The sequence below is a fragment of the Heterodontus francisci genome, chromosome 4 (assembly GCF_036365525.1).
Source record: "Heterodontus francisci isolate sHetFra1 chromosome 4, sHetFra1.hap1, whole genome shotgun sequence".
Lineage (NCBI taxonomy): Eukaryota > Metazoa > Chordata > Chondrichthyes > Heterodontiformes > Heterodontidae > Heterodontus > Heterodontus francisci.
The window spans coordinates 157,393,539-157,415,143 of NC_090374.1; the positions used below are offsets into that span (position 1 = coordinate 157,393,539).

The 21,605-nt window shown below is 41.4% G+C and overlaps 1 protein-coding gene across 3 annotated transcripts in view; it reads left to right on the forward strand.

Annotated features, from left to right (window-relative positions):
• The window catches only part of LOC137369351 (signal-transducing adaptor protein 1-like), a 98,203-nt gene that overhangs the window by 51,020 nt on the left and 25,578 nt on the right, over positions 1 to 21,605 (forward strand). For all 3 annotated transcript variants that reach the window (XM_068030437.1, XM_068030435.1, XM_068030436.1), the window contains 4 exons: positions 5,060 to 5,235; positions 7,769 to 7,900; positions 11,311 to 11,380; positions 14,810 to 14,912. In XM_068030437.1, the coding sequence (XP_067886538.1) occupies positions 5,060 to 5,235; positions 7,769 to 7,900; positions 11,311 to 11,380; positions 14,810 to 14,912 (481 nt within the window). The remainder of the gene's footprint in view (positions 1 to 5,059; positions 5,236 to 7,768; positions 7,901 to 11,310; positions 11,381 to 14,809; positions 14,913 to 21,605) is intronic.

Genomic DNA, 21,605 nt, shown 5'->3' on the forward strand with positions numbered 1-21,605 from the left:
CATTCAAAACACCAGAATTGCTGGATGAAAAAAGATCAAGGTCCATCCAGTTCGTCTTCTACCACCCTGGTAGTCTCATGATATGATAATGGAGTTGTTGACTAATCATAACAATCAATCTCTATCAATTAGTCTACAATAGAATCAGACACAATGTGAAGAAAATTCAATGATTGAAAGCTTAGGGAACCATAGATCCAAAGTCACCTGTTCCTTCCAAGCATGTTACATTTCCCACATGTCATGTCTCAAATTACTCATATACTGTGCCCCTAAGTATTGTTTTCTGAAAGAAATCTATATAATTTATATGTGAATAAATCAATAATAAGTGCCTCCACCATCTGCCAAGGGAGCCTGTTCCATAGACTGACCACCCACTCAATGAAATATTGTTTCTGCAGATTAGTTTTGAATTTACACCTTCAAGTGCAGGCCTTGTCCTCTGGTTCTACTGTTCTGGACAAGGCGAAATAGCTTGTCATGGTCTACATTAACATTCCATTGTACTGTCTGTGATATAACTGAAGTTTAGGTGTGCCTCTCTGACAGTTATTCCCTGGACAGTGTTACATGAAATGAACATTATGGCACTAATAGGGGAAGCCTGCCACTTCTCCATCTCACATGCCCTGGATATGGTCTCTGTTTGTAATTTCCAAAGTGACCTCCTCAAGTGGCGTTATGAATTTGCAGGTCTAATGACAGTGTGTTTTCACTGTTTGCAATGGGATTATATATTAAATTAATAAAGTAAGATAAAAATTAATATAATTAGTATACTAATTGCAAGTACAAAAATCACTGACAGGCAGCTGCAGTTTTTGGGTTAGGTTAGATAAATATGCATCATCTCACTACCTTTACTTCCAAACATTTATTGTTTGGACTCCTTTTTGGCATTTCTGTTGTGCATATTTTTGCGTAACTTTTAGTTGCCAGAAAAATTTCTATTCATGACAATCATTAATTGCTTCAATTACCTTGTGACAGCATGGCACTGGTTAACAACTTCATGCTGAATTTTCATGGAGAACTAAGTCTGACACTCTTACATTCCCAAGCAGCATATTCATGTTACTTAATTACCTTCATAGATTTTCAGAGATCTACATTTTCCTGCTGTTATGGCATCTCTCCCCTCCTTGACAAGTCTCAAGATGTACTATTTTGTTAGGAACAGGAATAGGCCATTCAGCCTCTCTGGGCTGCTCCGTCATTCAATTAGATAATGGCTGATCTTTACCTGAATTCCATTTATTTGCCTATGCTGCTTACCCCTTGATACCCTTATATAGTAAGAATATGTTTATCTCAGTCTAGAAAGATCCAATTGTCCCTGCACCCAAATCCTTTTGAATTTCGACCACCTTCAGGCCTTCCTCCACCACCGCTCAGCGTCCTGTTATTTTGTTTCCGTTAAACACATTGGGACATTTTATAGTGTTAAAGGCATTATAAAAGCACAAGTTGTTGATGTTGCTATGTAAACAGCTGGATTAGACTCACAAGCAGTATTTCAGCACTTTAAGTGGCTGCTTAATACTGTGAAAAGATCCTGAACATGGCAATTGTTGCATCTGTTTGACTGGATACCCTGGGTATGCAATTGTTATAAATCACTGACGAAAATCACTAAACTCATAGCATGCTTTAGCACATTACAAACCTTAAACATCATTCAGCTCACCCTTCTTGTTAATCCAAAAATGTAATTTATAGCCTTAGAAGTCTAATAAACTCAAAACAGTGTGTCAGACTGCAGACTTGAACACATAGTCTAAGCTCTGGAGTTTAGAAGAATGAGAGGTGATCTCATTGAACCATTCAAGATTATGAAGGGACTTGACAGTATAGATACTGAGAACAAGGGGACACAGTTTCAAGATATGGGGCCAATTGTTTAGGACTGAGATGAAGAGAGATTTTTTCATTCAAAGGGTTGTGAATCTTTGGAATTTTCTACTCCAGGGGGCTGTGGATGCACCATCATTGAATATATTTAACATAGGAACCTAGGGAAAAGAAGTAGGAGTAGGCTATTCGGCCCCTTGAGCCTGCTCTGCCATTCAATTAAATCATGGCTGATCTTCTACCTGAACGCCGTTTTCCTGCACTATCCACATATGCCTTGATATATTTAATATCTAGAAATCTATCGATCTCTTCCTTGGATGTACTCAATGACGGAGCCTCGACAGCACTGTTGGATAGAGAATTCCAAAGATTAACCACCCTCTGTGAAGAAATTCCTCCTCATCTTAGTCCTAAATGGTCTACCTCTTATTCTGAGACTGTGTCCCCTGGTTCTAGACCCCCCACCTGGGGGAAACATCCTTCCTGCATCTATCCTGTTGAGATAAGGCTGAGATAGACAGATTTTTGATCTTTCAGGGAATCAAGTGAAATGGGGAGTGGGCTGGAAAGTGGAGTTGAAGCTCAGGAAAAGCCATGATCATATTGAATGGCTGAGCAGATTTGCAGTAGACTCCTTAATGGACCCACCGATGATGAAAGAATAGCAATTTGAAATGGAGTAGTCTAGTGAGCTCCCTTTTCTCAAAGTGCTAGTTGAGAAATCCGCTAATGGGTTCTCTACTACTGTCCACCACAAGACTACCTTCACTGGTCAATATGCACAATATCCTATAGCTCCACGCACTGTAAGATTGGCAACTATTGGCTGCTTATCAGCAATCTCGTAAATAGGGCCCGAGCCATTTGCTCACCATTCAAGCATGACGCCAAAATAGGGATGCATCAAAGCTACCCTGCTGGATAATGGCTACTCCGATCAGATCATTGCTCACTGTGCATACTCATGAATGGGCCAAAGGCCACCACTTTTGGACCTGAAAAGTGCCCAGTCTACCTCAAAATACCCTGGAAGGGTAAGGTATTTCAGAAATTTGAGCAACAGGTGAAGCTAGCTGTTTCACACAGCTCCTATGTAGTAGCAACACAAGTGGTATTTTCCACTACCATGATGCTATCATCAAGCCAAAAAGACATTCTGCCTACCACACAAATGAGTAATGTGGTATATGAATTCCAGTGCCGGTTTGATGCCAGGTATGTAGGCCGTATATCCCAATGACTGGTGGATCGTATCAAGCAGCATATCCCTTCGGTTGTTCGCAATAGGCAGAGTACTGATTGTACTCAACCAGACCGTACTTGCAAAACTCAGAAAACAGTGTCTAACATTAGATGTGATTCCGCAATTGGACAGCACTTACTGAACAATCCCAGTCTGATAAGAATTACACCAACAACCAATTTAAGATTATCATTTGAGCTCGCAATGTGGCTCACTTATACTTCCTAGAAGCTGCATATATTCATATGCAGGGACATGTCCTTTGCAGACAAAAGAAACATGTCTAGGTGTTGTGCTTTTTTTGAATTAAACAAAAGCATGGAGGACAATAGTTCCCTGGTGCATTCTCCATGGCAATGCCTCAACTAATCAGAGTCGACTCGCCAACCAATCAAAACCCTTTCCTTATGCAGTATAAATTGTTGCTCCCTTTGAAATTTGGCATTCTTAAGCCTGCACTGATGAGTGCAAGATGAAAAGCTTTGACATGTCAAAGCATGTCTCTTTTTTCAGCAATACACATACAATGTGTTTACTTATACTGACCAGTAAAGGTAAGAACCATCTTTTTTTTTATTCATTTGTGGGATGTGAGCCTCACCAGCATTTATTGCCCATCCCTAATTGCCCTTGAACTGAGTGGCTTGCTAGGCCATTTCAGAGGGATTTAAGAATCAATCACATTGCTATGGATCTGGAGTCACATGTAGACCAGACCAGGTAAGGATGGCAGATTTCCTTCCCTGAAGGACATTAGTGAACCAGATGGGTTTTTACAACAATCGACACAAGCAACAATGGTTTCATGGTCACGGTGAGACTAGCTTTTACTTCCAGATTTATTGAATTCAAATTTCACCATGGGATTCAAACCCATGCCGCCAAAGCATTAGTCTGGGCCCTGGATTACTAGTCCAGTGACATTACCGCTACACCACCACCTCCCCATCTTGTCTACTCTATCACACCCGACACATTCAGAGATTGCATTGGCTTACGAAGAACCTGAAGTTTGGACTCATCAAACCCAGTTTGAACACACAGTCTGTGTTAAGTGGAAGGTTCATGCCTAGTTAGTTAACAATAGACAGTTGAATCTATTCCTGTGAGCTTTTCAGTGATATTCATTCTCCCAATTCAATTCTTCCCTATTGACATGAATTATGTTGTAAACAGCCCAAGTTTTTGCAATTCACAAGGGAGCATTTTAATTTTTTTTTAGTGACTCACTAAATCCAAATAGGTGAAGTTAAAACAACGTTCCTGAATGCATCTGAGGATACATTTGTATGTGAATCTTGTGGGTTGCGCAAGTGTTGTTCGTTTTTGATGACTCAAATCTCCCCATAGGCAAAAGCTGATGGACTATCTGTGTCTTCTCAAGGAACAGACTCCTTCAAGACTCCATCATGAATCAGTTCACAACCTATTTGTCTACTATTCCCTATTGAGAAACAAAATACATTGGCGTTGAATGTTAGGTTAGGGCTGCATTATCCCAGAAATTAATAGACTAAACATAGCCCCTCTGAAAGGAGAAGGTTTTTTTTGGCAAGTTTTATCATTTTATCAAGTGCAATTTCTGTTCCTGGTTACTACTCAATGACCACCGCCCTCCCCCATTCCCTAACTCTGGACCTTGGATGTGCCCATTTTGGGTGAAATAGGATTGGGCTTGGCAATAATGCTTCGCATGGTGAATAGCTTTCTCAACATGTTGCCACTTGGGTGAGGTAGTGGAAGGCAGCTGGCACACATGGAACCATATCAGAGCAGGAGCTATTTCAGCTCTAATTCCAAGGACAAATATAAAATAATTCTTCACTCTTGCCAAGCAAACAATACTTGTTATTAGGTTTTAAACTAGAACAATGGAAGCTTACAGCACAAAAAAACAGCCATTCAGCCTGTTGTGTCAATCATTCAATTTATGAGCTTGTCTTTGTACAATTTTACCAGCTGGAGGTTCCCAGTAACTTGTCACTGCTGCCCGGGCAGATGCTCCGCCTGGAAGAGGTGGTTGAGCAAGAAAGAGGGCGTCAATCTACTGCACCGGTGAGACCAGAATCACAGAGTCTTTTGGTGGAGAAGTCTGATCCAGAGGTGTACGATGACATATTGACCACAATGCCAGCGTATGTAGAAATGATACACCAAAGTGATACTGGCGCTAGAAGGGTTAAATTATGAGGAAATGTTCTATAAACTTAGCTTATACTTCCTTGAGTTAGAAGGTTGAGGTGATCGTGATGTTTAAGACCAAAAAACCTTTTAATAAGGTAGTTACAGAGAAGCTATTTCCTCTGGTGCTTGAATCTAGAACAAGGGAGCATAATCTTAAAATTAGAGCTAAGCTATTCAGGTGTGAAATCAGGAAGCACTTTTTCCTTCAAAGAGCAGTAGAAATGTGAAGCTCTCTATCCCAAAAGGCTGTGGAGGTGAATAGAATGGCAGAACTGGCTCGAAGGGCTAAACAGCCTACTCCTGTGCCTGTAATGTCACTCATAACTGGAGTTGTGACCAAACTGTTTTTAGGTTTGTTATCTGATCCAGTATGACATAGCGAACATGATTGTCTTCAGCTCTGGCGCTTTGGGGAAATGGGCCTCAGCTGTGCTTTATAGAATCTAAAATGGTTCCAACACAGAAGGAGACCATTTGGCCCATTGTGTCCGTGCCGCACTCTGCAAGAGCAACTCAGCTAGGCCCACTCCCCCGTCTTTTCCCCATAACCCTGCAAATCTTTTCTGTTCAGATAATTGTCCAATAGCTTTTTGAAAGCCATGATTGAATCTGGCTCCACCACACTCTCAGGCAGTGCATTCCAGATCCTAACCACTCGCCAAGTAAAAAAGCTTTTCCTCATGTTACCTTTTGTTCTTTAGCCATTCCCCTTAAATTAGTGTCCTCTGGTTCTCGGCCCTTCTGCCAATGGGAATAGTTTCTCCCTATCTACTCTGTCCAGACCCCTCACTATTTTGAACAACTCTATCAAATCTCCTCTCAACTTTCTCTTCTCTAAGGACAGCAGCCCCAGGTTCTCTAATCTATCCTCGTAACTGAAGTTCCTCATCTCTGGAACCATTCTTGGAAATCTTTTCAGCACCCCCTCCAATGCATTCACATCCTTCCTAAAGTATGGTGCCCTGAATTGGACACAATGCTCCTGTTGAGGCTGAACCAGTGTTTTATAAAGGCTTACCATAGCTTCCTTGCTTTTGCATTCTAAGCTTCTATTTCTGGAGTCCAGGAACCTGTATGCCTTTTTAACTGCTTTCTCAACCCCCCCTAGCCACCTTCGACAATTTGTGCACATATACCCCTAGGTCCCTCCCTCCTATTGGAATTCTGTCCTTTATTTTATTTTGCCTTTCCTCGTCCTTCCTTCCAAAATGTACCACTTCCCACTTCTGTGCATTAAATTTAATTTCCCATGTGGCCACCAGTTCTATCGTTGCATTTACCGGTCAAATAATGTTTTTTCAATGCAGGGATGCAAAAATCACAAAAATTGGCTTCCATTGTTATGCAATGTCTGATCTGGCATTATGGAAGGAGCTTTGGGGAAGAATAGCCCTTGAAGTTCTCAGTTGGTATAGAATCCTAACAGAACCCACCTGAATTCTGCATGTTTTGGGTGAATATTTTTCTTCATGAAGGTTTAAGAAGTTACCACTGGGAACAGAAAATTTTCACTCCTTCATGTCAGACCTCAGTGTCAAATATCTCAGGAAAAAATCCCACTGCAGATGCTGTAAATCTGAACCAAAAACTGAAAACAGTGGAAACAATCGTCAATCAGGCAACACCTGTGAAACAATGAAAATGTTGATGTCTCAAACTTGGCCTTGCATTTAGAGTGTTGATGAAGAGCTCGGGATGAAAAGTCAATCTGTTCCTTTCTTCACAGATGCTGCCTGATTTGTTGATGAATGTTTCCAATGTTTTCTGCTTTTGTTTCAAATATCCCAGTTTTAGATGTAGCACCAAAAGCTCTCTTGATCCTGCCCCAACAAAGCTCAACCTCAGAAGAGCACACCTTACTGCATTAGGGTGGCAATTTCATTTACCACACTGGGCATCCTTATCATACCCGACAGAGATTATCATTTTCTACCAAATTATGGTGTGGACTCAAACTTTCTTGGAACTGGGTTGAGCTTATCGAATTCAGTTTACTTTGGATCTTTAAGGAGGTCAAAGTGCTTTAATTTTGGGAAAGTCACAAGAACATGATTTATGTGTAATGTAAGTTTATTTTCAGTAAAGAATTTTTAATAATGTATGCATTGAAGTGTTTATTAAACTAATACGTCTATCGAAAATGTCTTTAAAACCTGGCTCTGTTATGATCGGGAATGCAGTGCCTGAAAGTGTGGTGGGTGGAAGCAGATTCGATAATAACTTACAAAGGGAATTAGATACATACTTGAAAAGGAAAAATTTGCTCAGCTATGGGGAAACAGCGAAGGAGTGGGACTAATTGGACAGCCCTTACAAAGAGCTGGAGCAGGCAAGGTCGGCCAAATGGCCGCCTTTTTGTGTATGACACTATAATCTAGCCCATCTCCACTCGGTGTCCGTCCTCCTTGAAGGCTTGTACATGTTCCCAGGGTATGGTTGAAGTAAATGACCTGTCCTCAAGGCTCACTTTTACTGTTTCTGCAGGTGTTTCTACAAAATTTCTCGGAATGAAGCTGAAGCTATGCTGGAAAGGTACCCTGACAATGGAAGCCTACTAATAAGGCCCTCCACGGACAACACAAACTACTCAATCACTACGCTGACCACACAGAGCAGGTAGATTTAGTCTGAGGGGAGGCAACATAAACTAAATGGTACACTTTTAAAGGGGTTGCAGGAACAATGAGAATTGGGGATTCCACATCTTTGAAAGTGACAGGTTAAAAACATATGGAATCCATGGCTTTATAAATAAAGTCATGGAGTACAATAGCAAGAAAATAATGCTAAACCTTCACAAATCCCTGGTTAGGCCTCAGCTAATGGAGTATTGTGTCCAATTTTGGGCACCACATTTCAGGAAAAATGTCAAGGCATTAGAGAGGAGACAGTGGAGATTTACTAGAATTATACCAGGGATGAGGGACTTCAGTTATGTGGAGAGACTAGGGAAACTGAGAATGTTTTGCCATTGAGCAGAGAAGGCTGAGGAGAGTTTTAATGGAGATGCTCAAATTCTGAGGGGTTTTGAAAAAAAGTAGATAGGCCTGGGTGAGATTTTAACTCATTCAAAACCCACCCACTTGCACCGAGTTAAAATTGGGCCCGGGGGTCTGGTGGCTGTCTCATATACTTTGTGCAATGAATTTCAGAACACAACTGCAATAAAAGAATAGGAACATAATAATTGCTGCACAGAAAAAAGAACCCAAGTTCAATTTCGTTTGCCTCTTCCATCCTGGTAGTTACATGATACAATGCTAATGGAGTTGACTAATTATAGCAATCAATCTATGTCTATTAGTCTATAACAGACCCAAACAGAAGGCGAGGAAAACCTCAGTGGCAGAGAACTTTGGGAACCAAAAGTCCAAAGTCACTGAAGTAATTTTGCAACTGTTATGAATTCTGGTCTGTCATAGATGTTATCTCAAGTTCAATGGAGTTAATCACTTCCATAAGTGATCTGAGCACCTTACTTTTATAGAGGGCTGGGGGTGGGATAATTGACTCCCAAAGCCCTAAATCTATGTGCACTGTAGTAGGATCCAGGAGTGTAACAGTAAAACTCTCTTGTGATCTGGAACAGACCTCTATATTTCTCAGGACACATGTACTTCTTCAGTCTCTCCAAATCTCTGCTCTACTGCCCGTGCCCCATCATGTTTCCAAATACCAGACTGCTGTCCTTAGTGTCAGTATTCAGGAAGATTTTCAAAACCCTGTCAATACGATGGATGCAAGGTGTTTCTTTAATATCTCCAAAGCTAGACACTAGATGAAGTGAAGTTTAGTTTGAATTATAAGACGATTTATTCCAAAGTAAGGCAAAACACACAGAAGAATAGATAGATTAATTGTCCAATCACTATGACTTATATTTGTGTAATAATATAAAATAAACATGCCATGCTGCCCTACTCTGCTGGGTTGTTTGATTTAACTTAAACAGAATAACCATTCTGCATTTTGTCCTGCAGTTCTGGGACAGAATCACTCTTCCTTCAAAAATAAGCATAAATTAGTTGACAGTTAAAAAATATTGGCGGGTTTGGTTGTTAATCCAAAGACAGAAGAGACGTGGTCAATACACTAATTAGAAATGCTTTTTCCTAGAGACCAAACAATCAATGATTCGGTGGCTCATCTCTATGAGGACTGAAACACCTTGCATCTATTTTTTCTTCCTAAATATTGACAGGAAGGACAGTAAGACAGTAAATAACAGGCTGTTATTTGGAACAAGATGGAGCATGGGCAGTACAGCAGAGCTTTGGAGGGATTCAAGTAGTACACATGTCCTGAAAACATGTCCCTGAGAAACAAATTAATTTACAACAAGCTGTAATTCAAAACACTTTTAAAACTTATAGCTAAACTCTTTCAGTGTAAAAGTGGCCAAAGGACCCTGAAATGTGAGTGCTGGTTTAAGATTGTGATGACAGCTTCTATTTTATGGTAGTGAACCTTTGCTAATTGCTGGGCATAATAACCTGTGCAGACTATCAATATGAAACACAGACAGACAATATTGAAAATACGTGGCAGGACCGTCAGCATTTATAAAGAGAAAAGACAGGTAATTGATGTTTCAGGTGTGTAACCCTTCAGCACAATGGTGAGGGTTTGTATTTCTAAATCATTAGCCTGTCTCTGAGCTAGGGTGGGGGTTTGCATCCAATCCATGGATGACCCACACAGTTCCTGTTCAGTGAAGGGCAGCGGGAGTTCCTGATTCCCATTCAGCTGGATAAGGGTCTAGGCCAGAGGGGGAGATGCAGGTAACAACTGGAAGATTTTATTGTTTGTTGTTTCAATCTATTTCTATAGGGCTTAACTTAATTGTTGCCTACTTAGACTCACTGCCTTCTATTCATTTTTGATGGCACCTCTTCCTCCTTTTGTGCTGAGGAAGGGAATCTTGCTCGGGGCGGATGTCAGGAGAGGAGCTGAAAACTTGCAGTAGTAGTGGTTTTTGGGATGGAGGCTGAACACACTTGCTCAGTGGGGTTCAGGACAAGGATTAAAAAACTTGCTCAGTAAGAGGGGAATTGGGCCAAGAACCTGATCTGGGAGGGGCTGCGGGGAATAATATTGGCACAACATTTGAAGGGGGAGTGGAAGTTCAGGCGTACTAACTATGCACCCCTACAAAGATAGGGTCATTGTTTTTCTCTTCTTACTTTTTACATTTTTTAAAAAAGCACAAATTAGTTGTATTTAGAAGGAAACTGCTCTTAATTGCTACCTGATTATTCCTACATTACAACAGTTAACACGCTTCAAAGGTACTTCATTGGCAGTAAAGCACGTTGTGATGTCCTGTGGTCATGGAAGGTGCTATATAAATGCAAGTCTTTTATTATCACCTAATATGTTGACAGTTAGAAAATGTTGACATTTTAATTAGTGACACCTTAGTGTTGCTGGTGAGACAAAGAATCAGGAAATGAGAGCAAGATTGGGGAAAGAGGCAGATATATCAATGGACCGTAAAACTGGGCATGGTGTAAAATGGGTGTCCACCCCAAACTCTCCTCATTCCCACCAAGTGGGTTATGTTAAAATTGGGGCTTGTGTCGTCTCTCTTCACTGTGAAAAATGCCACAGGAGATCAACTAATCAAACTAAGCACTACATACATTTCCTATGGCATGCTTAATGTAGATCCATTGCTTTGTGTGCACACAACCCTAACTGCATATGTAAAACAAACCACAGTCTCTCATTTTGTTATGATCAGCACCCCTCCACTGGTTTATACATCTACTCCCTTCACCATCCACGTACCATGGCTGCAGTGTGTACTATCTACATGATGCACTGCAGCAACTTACCAGGGTCTCTTTGGCAGCACATCCCAAACCTGCAAACTCCACCACCTAGAAGGACAAGGGCACCATCACCTCCAGGACACATTGTCCTGACCTGGACATAAATTGCTATTCTTTCATTGTCAGTGGGTCAATTGAATTAACAATTTTGTTTTTATTTATATCTAATCATAGTTCAAACTTATCTTTCAGTAAACAAGTCATAAAACACTATAAGGTGACTTGTGAAGCTAGTGGATTCGTCATCTGGCTGAACTATCCAGTAGGTTTCTTCCTCAATTAATGTTGTAATCTCATGGTTTAAGATCTTCTGTATATTTTTTCATGTATGTACAACTTGTATGCAATAAGTTGAATGTTTGGTCTTAATAATCTTTGAATCTGAAACTGGAATGAAAGAATAGGTTCCATCAAGATGTTTGGATCATATCAGTACAATTTTAAACATCAGTGGTTTTCAAATTTTTATGTGCAGATTAACCAATGCAAATATTGGCACAGTCCTTGGCAACCCCTCTACAATTGACACATTTCTGGTGAGCAATCTTAACTTCTGAAAGACAGTGCCAGCTACCCAAAGGTATAAAGTGCTCTGATTTTATTAGTACATGTCAACAGGAATAGCACGCTGGGAATACATGAAAGGTTTCTGGACACTGTGTTCACAGCACGTGATATGCTCAGTCCCAGAGAGATGGAGATCCATTCCATTTGAAGATCCCTTCTTGAGCCTTTTATGGTTTGCAGGCCCCAGCTTGATAATGCTATAGATTATTGTTTATGATGGACTCGTGCAGGGAAAAACTCACCAGGAATTATCTCACGGGTTCTCCTGATTGACTGCTGAAGACATCCTGTTTATACAATTATTTGGGGTTTCCATGGATCATGTACCCTGTAGGATCTCAGTACATCCCTGGCCTGTGGGACTTTAGTACATCCTCTGGCCAATGGGACTTTAGTACATACTTTGCCATTGAGAATTTAGTACATTTAAAAATTTTATTTGTGGGATGTGGGTGTCACTGGCTAGGCCAGCATTTATTGCCCATCCATAATTGCCCTTGAACTCAGTGGCTTGCTAGGCTATTTCAGAGGGCAGTTAAGAGTCAGCCACATTGCTGTGGATCTGGAGTCACATGTAGGTCAGACCAGGTAAGGATGGCAGATTTCCTTCCCTAAAGGACATTAGTGAACCAGATGGGGTTTTACAACAATCGACAATGGTTTCATGCGGCCAATGGGATTTTAGTACATCCAATATCAAATGCAATTCTAGTACATCCTTTGACCAATGGGAATTTAGTACATCCTCTGGCCAGTGGGATTTTAGCTCCTCCCACTGCCCGTCCCCAGTTACCTAGAGGGCATTAAGAGTGAGCCACAGAATGCAGCTATAGAATCAGATGTACCAGATCAGCGGCATCGTGCTTCCTTTCATAGAACATAGAACATGGAACATAGAACAGTACAGCACAGTACAGGCCCTTCGGCCCACGATGTTGTGCCGAACCTTTAACCTACTCTAAGATCAAACTAACTACCTATCCTTCATTCTACTATCATCCATGTACCTATCCAAGAGTCGCTTAAATGCCCCTAACGTATCTGCTTCTACTACCACCGCTGGCAGCGCATTCCACACACCCACCACTCTCTGTGTAAAGAACCTACCTCTGACATCTCCCCGAAACCTTCCTCCAATCACCTTAAAATTATGCCCCCTGGTGATAGCCCTTTCCACCCTGGGAAAAAGTCTCTGACTATCCACTCTATCTATGCCTCTCATCATCTTGTACTCCTCTATCAAGTCACCTCTCATCCTTCTTCGCTCCAATGAGAAAAGCCCTAGCTCCCTCAATCTTTCTTCATAGGACATGCCCTCCAGTCCAGGCAGCATCCTGGTAAATCTCCTCTGCACCCTCTCTAAAGCTTCCACATCCTTCCTATAATGAGGCGACCAGAACTGAACACAATATTCCAAGTGTGGTCGAACCAGGGCCTTATAGAGCTGCAGCATAACCTCGCGGCTCTTAAACTCAATCCCCCTGTTAATGAAAGCCAACACACCATACGCCTTCTTAACAACCCTATCAACTTGGGTGGCAACTTTGAGCGATCTATGGACATGGACCCCAAGATCCCTCTGTTCCTCCACACTACCAAGAATCCTGTCTTTAAGCCTGTATTCCTCATTCAAATTCAACCTTCCAAAATGAATCACTTCACACTTTTCCAGGTTGAACTCCATCTGCGACTTCTCAGCCCAGCTCTGCATCCTGTCAATGTCCCGTTGCAACCTACAACAGCCTTCCACACTATCCACAACTCCAGCAACCTTCGTGTCATCGGCAAACTTGCTAACCCAGCCTTCCACTTCCTCATCCAAGTCATTTATAAAAATCACAAAGAGCAGAGGTCCCAGAACAGATCCTTGTGGAACACCACTGGTCACCGAGCTCCATGCTGAATACTTTCCATCTACTACCACCCTCTGACTTCTATGGGCCAGCCAATTTTGTATCCAGACAGCCAACCTTCCCTGAATCCCATGCCTCCTTACTTTCTGAATGAGCCTACCATGGGGAACCTTATCAAGCGCCTTGCTAAAATCCATATACACCACATCCACTACTCTTCCTTCATCAATGTGTTTTGTCACATCTTCAAAGAATTCAATAAGGCTTGTGAGGCATGACCTGCCCCTCACAAAGATCAGAGGCATCGTGCTTCCTTTCCTGAAGGACATTAGTGAACCTGTTGGCATCTTTCTGATATCATACCCCTATTAGTATTTTTAGTACCAACTTGCTCCAGCGTTTATGTTCTATGAACATTTTCAAAAGTTTTTAAAAAAATCAATTTTCAACACATTGTTATATTATTACTATATTTTTAGTCCAGGAAACCACTCTAGCCCTGATCAATGTTATACCACTGAACGCACAATGCTTACTGACTTACCAAAATGATTGTAATTTTCACCTTATAGTCCGTATTTCAGTGAAGAAATGCAAATAAAGGAGGGATTTAGGGTGAGGGACAAGAAAATCCATCTGAGTACTTCCCTCAGCTCCATTCGTTTTGGAGATACTGTGTATTGGGATACTTACTGAACCTCTCCCACAGTATAAGTAGAGACAGGTAGCCTTGTGGTTGAACCCACAAACCTTTTGGTCAAGATAAAAACACTCAAATGCATTGTACTATTGACTTCCTGCAATACCGCTATCCCTAATCTTAAGGATCATAACCATTTCAAGCAAGAGAATGTGTCAGTCTGACAGGATACCTGAACGTGTGCTAAAACTACAAAGTCAGAATTAGCATAAAGCCACCATTCTGGTGGCACAGGGCCCCCTGTACTTTGGCTATTCTCAGTTAAGCCAAGTTTCCTGCTCTATTGTTCTAATCTTTATATCTATTGTGTAAAATAAATAAGCTGTAGCTTGCTTATGCACCATAATTAATTAGGATTTATTTCATTTGGGACAACCAGATGAGGGTGAAGGGCTACTGCAAGGAGAGAAGATAAGGTAAAATTGAGAACAAGTGGCTGGGTGACACCATTAGGTATGCTTTAAAAGGCTATATATCAAAGGCGGTAGATAAGACTGATGGCCATAAGGAATTGCACAGTTTCAGGTCTTGTAAATAAACAAACTACCATTTATTTTCTCCTCTTCCATAGGTCACCTGCAGCACCCTTCACGAAGTTGTTGATCATTTTATAAAAGAGACCAATGGAGTTTTGAAACCGTACTTAGAGTCTAATATGTATACCAACAAAATTGGTACGTTTGCACATCGACACTGTGTATGGGCCTGGATATCTGAAATAACTCCTATTGTGTCTCAGTAAGAACATTCCAATTTAAACAAGCAATAGAGCGTGGTTAAAGAAAAGAAAACAAAGAAAGAACTTGCATTTATATAGTAACTTCCATGACCTCAGGACATCCCAAAGCATTTTGCAGCCAATGAAGTACTTTTGTAATGCAGTCAAAGTTTCAATGTGGGAAACACAGCAACCAATTTGCACATAGCAAGTTCCCACAAACAGCAAAGTTATAATGCTCGATAATCTGTTTTAATAGTATTAGTTGAGGCATAAATATTGCCCAGGAAACTGTTTTTCTTTGAAATAGTGTCATGGGATCTTTTATGTTCCCCTGAGGGTGGACAAGGGGTTTCACTTTAACATCTCATCCAAAAAACAGCAGCTCCGACAGTATAGCACTTCGTCAGTGCTGCAGTGACGGGTCAGTCTGAATTTTTTGCTCAAATCTCTGGACTGAGGCTTAAACCCACAACCTTCTGCCTTAGATGTGACAGTGCTACCACTGAGCCATGGCTAACACCTTAAGCTTAAGTGGAACTTAGGGAAAAATTATGGCTTTACTGTGTGTGTGCCTTTACTGTGAAACAGTTATTTTATGCAGTGGCTTGAGAGCCCGACTTCAATTATTGGACACATATGTACACCTTGATTTCCCTGTACTCTTGAGGTATGTTTCCAATTGCATCTAAGTGTCAGGAAATATAAGATTCACTCCTTTTCATGTCCAACAGCTACAATATTAATTGGGGAATTGGCATCTAAGTTGGCATCCTAATCAGTTGTGAACCATTAGATACGGTTTATAAGATAGTAAATTTTGTAAATTCAACCAGTTTATCAAAGTGTTATCTTAGTAAAGAAAGAATAGAAAGTAAGAATTTGCTTCTATATAGCGTCTTTCATGACCTCAGGATGTCCCATAGCACTCTACAGCCAATGAAGTACTTTGAAGTGTAGTTACTGTTGTAATGTAGGAAACACAGCAGCCAATTTGCACACAGCAAGGTCACACAAGCAGCAATGTGATAATGACCAGATGATCAGTTTTAATGATGTTATTTGAGGGATAAATATTGGTAAGGACACTGGGGACAACCACCCCTGCTCCTCTTCAAAACAGTATCACGGGATCCAACTGAGAGGACATTCAGGGCCTTGGTTTAACGTCTCGTCCATCAGTACAGCACCCTTACAGTACTGCAGCAAATAAATGGGCATAATTAGCAAATGTCAATTTTTGAGTTGCCTCTCATTTATTTCCAAGCTGTCAAATATGCCCCTTTTTTTATCAATTGTAGAACTATTTACTGACAGGTTGGTAGCACTCGGAATCTCAAAACTGTGAGTTCAAACTCTGTTTCAAGAACTAAGCACATAATCCAAACTGACACTTTAGTGCAGTACTGAAGAATTGTAGCACTTTCAGAGGCACCAAATGTAAAAATTCTCATGGCATTATTCAAAGTAGAACTGAGATATCTCCCTATGTTTTGGGAAATACTCCTTCCTCAACCAACACTACCAGAAAAGCATTGTTTATCTCATTTGCTATTTGTGAGATTTTATTACGTGAAAATCAACTGCTACATTTGCCTATATTAAAATATGTCAAAAGTAATTCATTGGTTGTGAACTGCTTTGGGACATCCCCAAGATTTGATTTTTAAAAACCTAGGTTCGTGCAACTGTTTTCTTTCTCTCTCTCTTTAAAGATGTGCAACTTTTTCATCCACAGCCCCTTTGTTTGCAGGCAGTACTACCACTCATAGGAGTGCCTGTCTGGCAATGTAAACTCTTTCTCCATGATTGAGAAATATAGAAACTAGCATCCTAAACTAAAAGCTATTGTGGTATAAAGGGGTATAGTAGTGTGGTGGGTTTTTTTGGACTCATTAATCAGGAGGCCTATACTAGGAGGTCAGAGAATTTAAGTCCACATGTCACCATAGTAGCTTGAGAATTTGAATCAACAAATAAAGGCTGGTATCAGCGAAACTTGTTAAAAACCCAGCTGGTTCACTAAGGTCCCTTAAAGAAGGAAACATGCTGCAGGGAAAACTGGATAAGGCCGGTAATCAGGAGCAGGCATCCTATTGGTGTAATCCCTAGTCTTGTTGCCCTCCCCAAATGCATTACCTCACACTTCTCCAGATTGAACTCTGTTTGCCTCTTCTGCCCACCTGACTAGTCCATTGACATCTTCCTGCAGTATACTGCTTTCTTCCTCACTATCAACCACATGGCCAATTTTTGTATCATCTGCAAACTTCTTAATCATGCTCCCTAGATTTAAGCCTAAATCATTGATAGATATAGCACAAAAAGCAAGGAGCCCAGTACTGAGCCCTGCAGAACCCCCTGGAAACAGCCTTTCAGTCACAAAAATATTCATTGATCTTTACCCTTTGCTTCCTGCGACTGAGCCAATTTTGGATCCAACTTGTCACTTTTCCTTGGATCCCATGGGTTTTTACTTTTCTAACCAGTCTTCCATGTGGGATCTTGTCAAAAGCCTTGCTAAAATCCATGTAGACTACATCAAATGTGCTACCCTCATTGTTATCTTCTCAAAAAATTCAATCAGGTTAACCAGACACGATCTTTCCTTAGGAAATCCATGTTGACTGTCCTTGATTAATTCCTGCCTTTCTAAATAATTATTAATACTGTACCTCAGAATCTTTTCCAATAATTTGCCCACCACCAAGGTTAGACTGACTGGCCTGTAGTTACTTTGTCTATCCCTTCCTCCCCTTTTAAATAGAACTTCTATCACACGTTAGCAGTCCTCTGGTAGCACGACTGTAGCCAGAGAAAATTGGAAACTGATAGGCAGAGTCTCTGCTATTTCTTATAATAAAAACAGAAAATGCTGGAAACACTCAGCAGGTCTGGCAGCATCTATGGAGAGAGAAACAGTGTTAAACAGTGTTTTTGACGTTTCATCCCTTGCTTCTCTTAACAGCCTGGAATACATTTCATCTGCGCCTGGCGGTTTATCCACTTTCAAAAATGATAAACCCCTTAATTTCCTTTTTCATTGTTTGTTTATAACATTCAATATTTCACACTCCTCCTCCTTAATAGCAATCTCTGCACCATCCCCTTCTTTTGTGAAGACAGATGCAATGTATTCATAAGGACCATGCTCACATCTTCAGCCTCCACACACAGATTATCTTTTTCGTCTCTAATAGGCCCTACTCTTTCCTTAGTTATCCTCTTGCTCTTTATATAATTATAAAAAATCTTTGGATTTTCTTTGATTTTACTTGCCAATATTTCTTTGAGCACCACACCTCAGGGAGCATATATTGGTCTTGGAGGGAGTGCAGTGCAAATTTATTAGAATGATACCAGGACTCTAAGGGTTAAATTACGAGGAGAAATTACACAAACTAGGGTTGTATTCCTGGGAATTTAGAAGGGATGATTTGTTCAAAGTTTTCAAGATATTAAGGAGAACAGATAGTGTAGATAGCGAGAAATTATTTCCGCTGGTTTAGAGTCTAGGATTCGGGGGCATAGTCTAAAAATTAGAGCCAGACCTTTCAGGAGTTAAACCAGGAAACACTTCTGCATGTAAAGTGTGATAGAAGTTTGGAACTCCCTTCCACAAATAGCATTTGATACTAAATCTGTTGTTAAATATAGAACTGAGATTGATAGATTTTTGTTAACTAAAGGTATTAAGGCATATGGAGCCAAAGTGGGATTTAGGTCACAGATCAGCCATGATCTCATTGAATGGCAGAACAGGCCGTAGGGGCTAAATGGCCAAATTCTGTTCCTATGTTCCTATGATCACCACTACCAAAAGGCTGTCCCACTGATCTCCCTTCCATCTTCCCAGCTTCATTCCCTAAAACTAAGTCCAGAACTGCCTCTTCTCTTGTTGGGCTTGCTGTGTACTGACTAAAAAAGATTTCCTGAATGCATTTTAAGAATTCTGTGGCCTCTGTACCTTTTACACTGTGCTGGATTTTACTAAACCCACGATGTTGGGCTCCATGGCGGAGAGGGGCCAGCAGTGGTCCGCCACGGGGGCCGACGCCGGGACGGCCCGGTCAGATCCTCCCGGCGGCGGCAAGGCTCCGTGGTGGCCCCACCCTGCCACTGGACAATGGGAACAGCATTTCAATATTTAAATGAATGACATGAATACATTTAAATAAATTTACCTGAAATCTTCCGGGCCCGCCATGATCTTGGGCATGGCTGCTGGCACTCCCATGCCTTCAATTCCCTGTCTGGGGAAAGCTGGCGTGATACTAGTGGGGAGGGGGTAGGAGTTAAGATTTTCAGTACGGAAGGGGCATGGGGTCAAATAAACATAATGGGTATAGGGGATGGTGGGAAGAGGTGAACTTTAAATTTTGTGCAGTCGCTGGGTTGGGGGGGCGGGAATGGTTAAATTTAAAAGGTAAGTGTTTTAGGGGAAGGAAGGGCGAATAGTTAATGTAATTGCTATTGGGGGTTTGGAAAGGGGCATTAGAAATTTATTTCATAGGTTTTGCAGGGGCTGTATCTTTAAAAATTTAAATATGCTGGCAGGGGTGGCTGCCCTTTAAAAATGGCGCCAGTGCCTGCGCACAGGCAGCTGATGCCATTGCCGGTGATTGACAGCCTGCCCCCTCCACGGGATTGGGGGGGGGGTGGGGGCGGGACGTCCCAGCCATTTAAATGAGCTTCCGCGTGGGCCACCATTTTATGAGCTTGCCGCCAAGATCGGCAACGTACTCTTAAAATCCAGCCCACTGATTCTATCCCGGTTAATATTGTAGTAGTTGAAATCCCCCACTATTACTGCCCCATTGTTTTATGCACTTCTCCGAATTTCGCTTACATATTTGCTCTTCTATCTCTCTATCACTGTTTGGGGTTCTAGAGTACACGCCCAGCAGTGAGATTGACCAATTTTTGTTCTTCAGTTCAATGCATTTGGCCTCATTTGATGATCCTTCCAGCCGATCATCCCTCCTCACAGCTGTAATTTTATCTTTAAGCAATATTGCTACCCCTTCCTTTTTATTCTCACTCTCTATCTTGTCTGAAAACCCTGTAACCAGGAATGTTGAGCTGCCATTCCTACCCTCCTTTAAGCCAAGTTTCACTAACACCTATGATATCATATTCCTAAGTAACTTCCTGTGCCCTCAGTTAATCTGCCTTACTCACTAGACTCCTTGCATTGAAGTATATGCCATTAAACATTGCCCAACTTCTTCATTGTCTATTTTCTTGCCTTTGTTTCCTCTGCCTTCCACACTTGCTCAATAATTTGCTGTCTTCCATTTTGTTCTTTGCTTCTCTCCCTTCTGAATCCACACTCAAGTTCCCATCATCCACCAAATCTAGGTTAAACCCTCCCCAACAGCACTATCACAATGATATTGGTCCTGGCTCTGTTGAGGTACAAACAATCCAGCTTGTACTGGTCCAACCTCCTCCAGAAACAGTCCCAAGATCCCAGGAATCTAAAGCCCTTCCTCCTGCACCATCTTTCAAGCCACCTTTTCATCCACAATATCCTCCTATTTCTGTACTCACTAGCGTGATGCTTTGGGAATACTCCAGAGATTACTACCTTTGAGGTCCTACTAATTAATTTCTTTCCTAGCATCTAAAATCTGCCTGCAGGACCTCATCCCTTTTCTACCTATATCATTGGTACCAATATGGACCATGACCTCCGGCTGTTCATCCTTCCCTCTCAGAATGTTTTGCAGCTGCTCAGTGACATCCTTGACCTTGGCACCAGAGGGGCAACATACCATCCTGGAATCACGTCTGCCCACAGAAACATCTGTCTGTTCCCCTAACTGTTGAATCCCCTATTAATCAAGTTCTTCACTGTTGGAGGAGCTGTCTTTTGGATAAGGTCCTGTCTGCCCTCTCACCTGGACGTAAACGATCCCATGGCACTATTTTGAAAAAAAAAAAGCAGGGGAGGCATCTCCAGTCTCCTGGCCAATATTTATCTCTCAATTAAATAACTAAAACAGATTATGTGGCCATTAATACATTACTGTTTGTGGGAGCTTGTTATGTGCAAATTGGCTGCCACGTTTCCTATATTACAACAGTGAATACACTACATCATTGGCTATAAAGTGCTTTGGGGTGTTCTGGGGTTGTAAAAGGCATTATATAAATGCAAGTCTTTTTCACCAGTATTCAGAATTGAATATTGGTTAGAGAGCAAGATGAGCCCAGGGGACTCCTGCACCACTTGTCTTGTCCACCATGTCTGCCTGGCAATCACCCATTCTCTCTCTACCTGCACACTCTTAAGCTGTGAGGTTACCATATCCTGAAATGTGCTGTCCACGTAGCTCTCAGTCTGACAGATGCACTGTAGTGATGCTGCTCAGTTCTGAAAAGCAGAGCTTGATCTCCTCCAGCTGACAACACCTCCTGCACATGTGGTTGTCCAGGGCATGAGAAGCTTCCTGGATTTCTCACATGGCACAGGTTGTGCATTCAATGGGACTGAGGTACCCTGCCATGTCTCTATTTATGAGACAACTATCTAAACTTACCAGAAAGCTGTGACTCACTTGGTAGCACTCTTGCCTTTGAGTTACAATCACAGAATTGCAGAATATGTACAGCACAGAAGGAGGCCATTTGGCCCATCGTATCT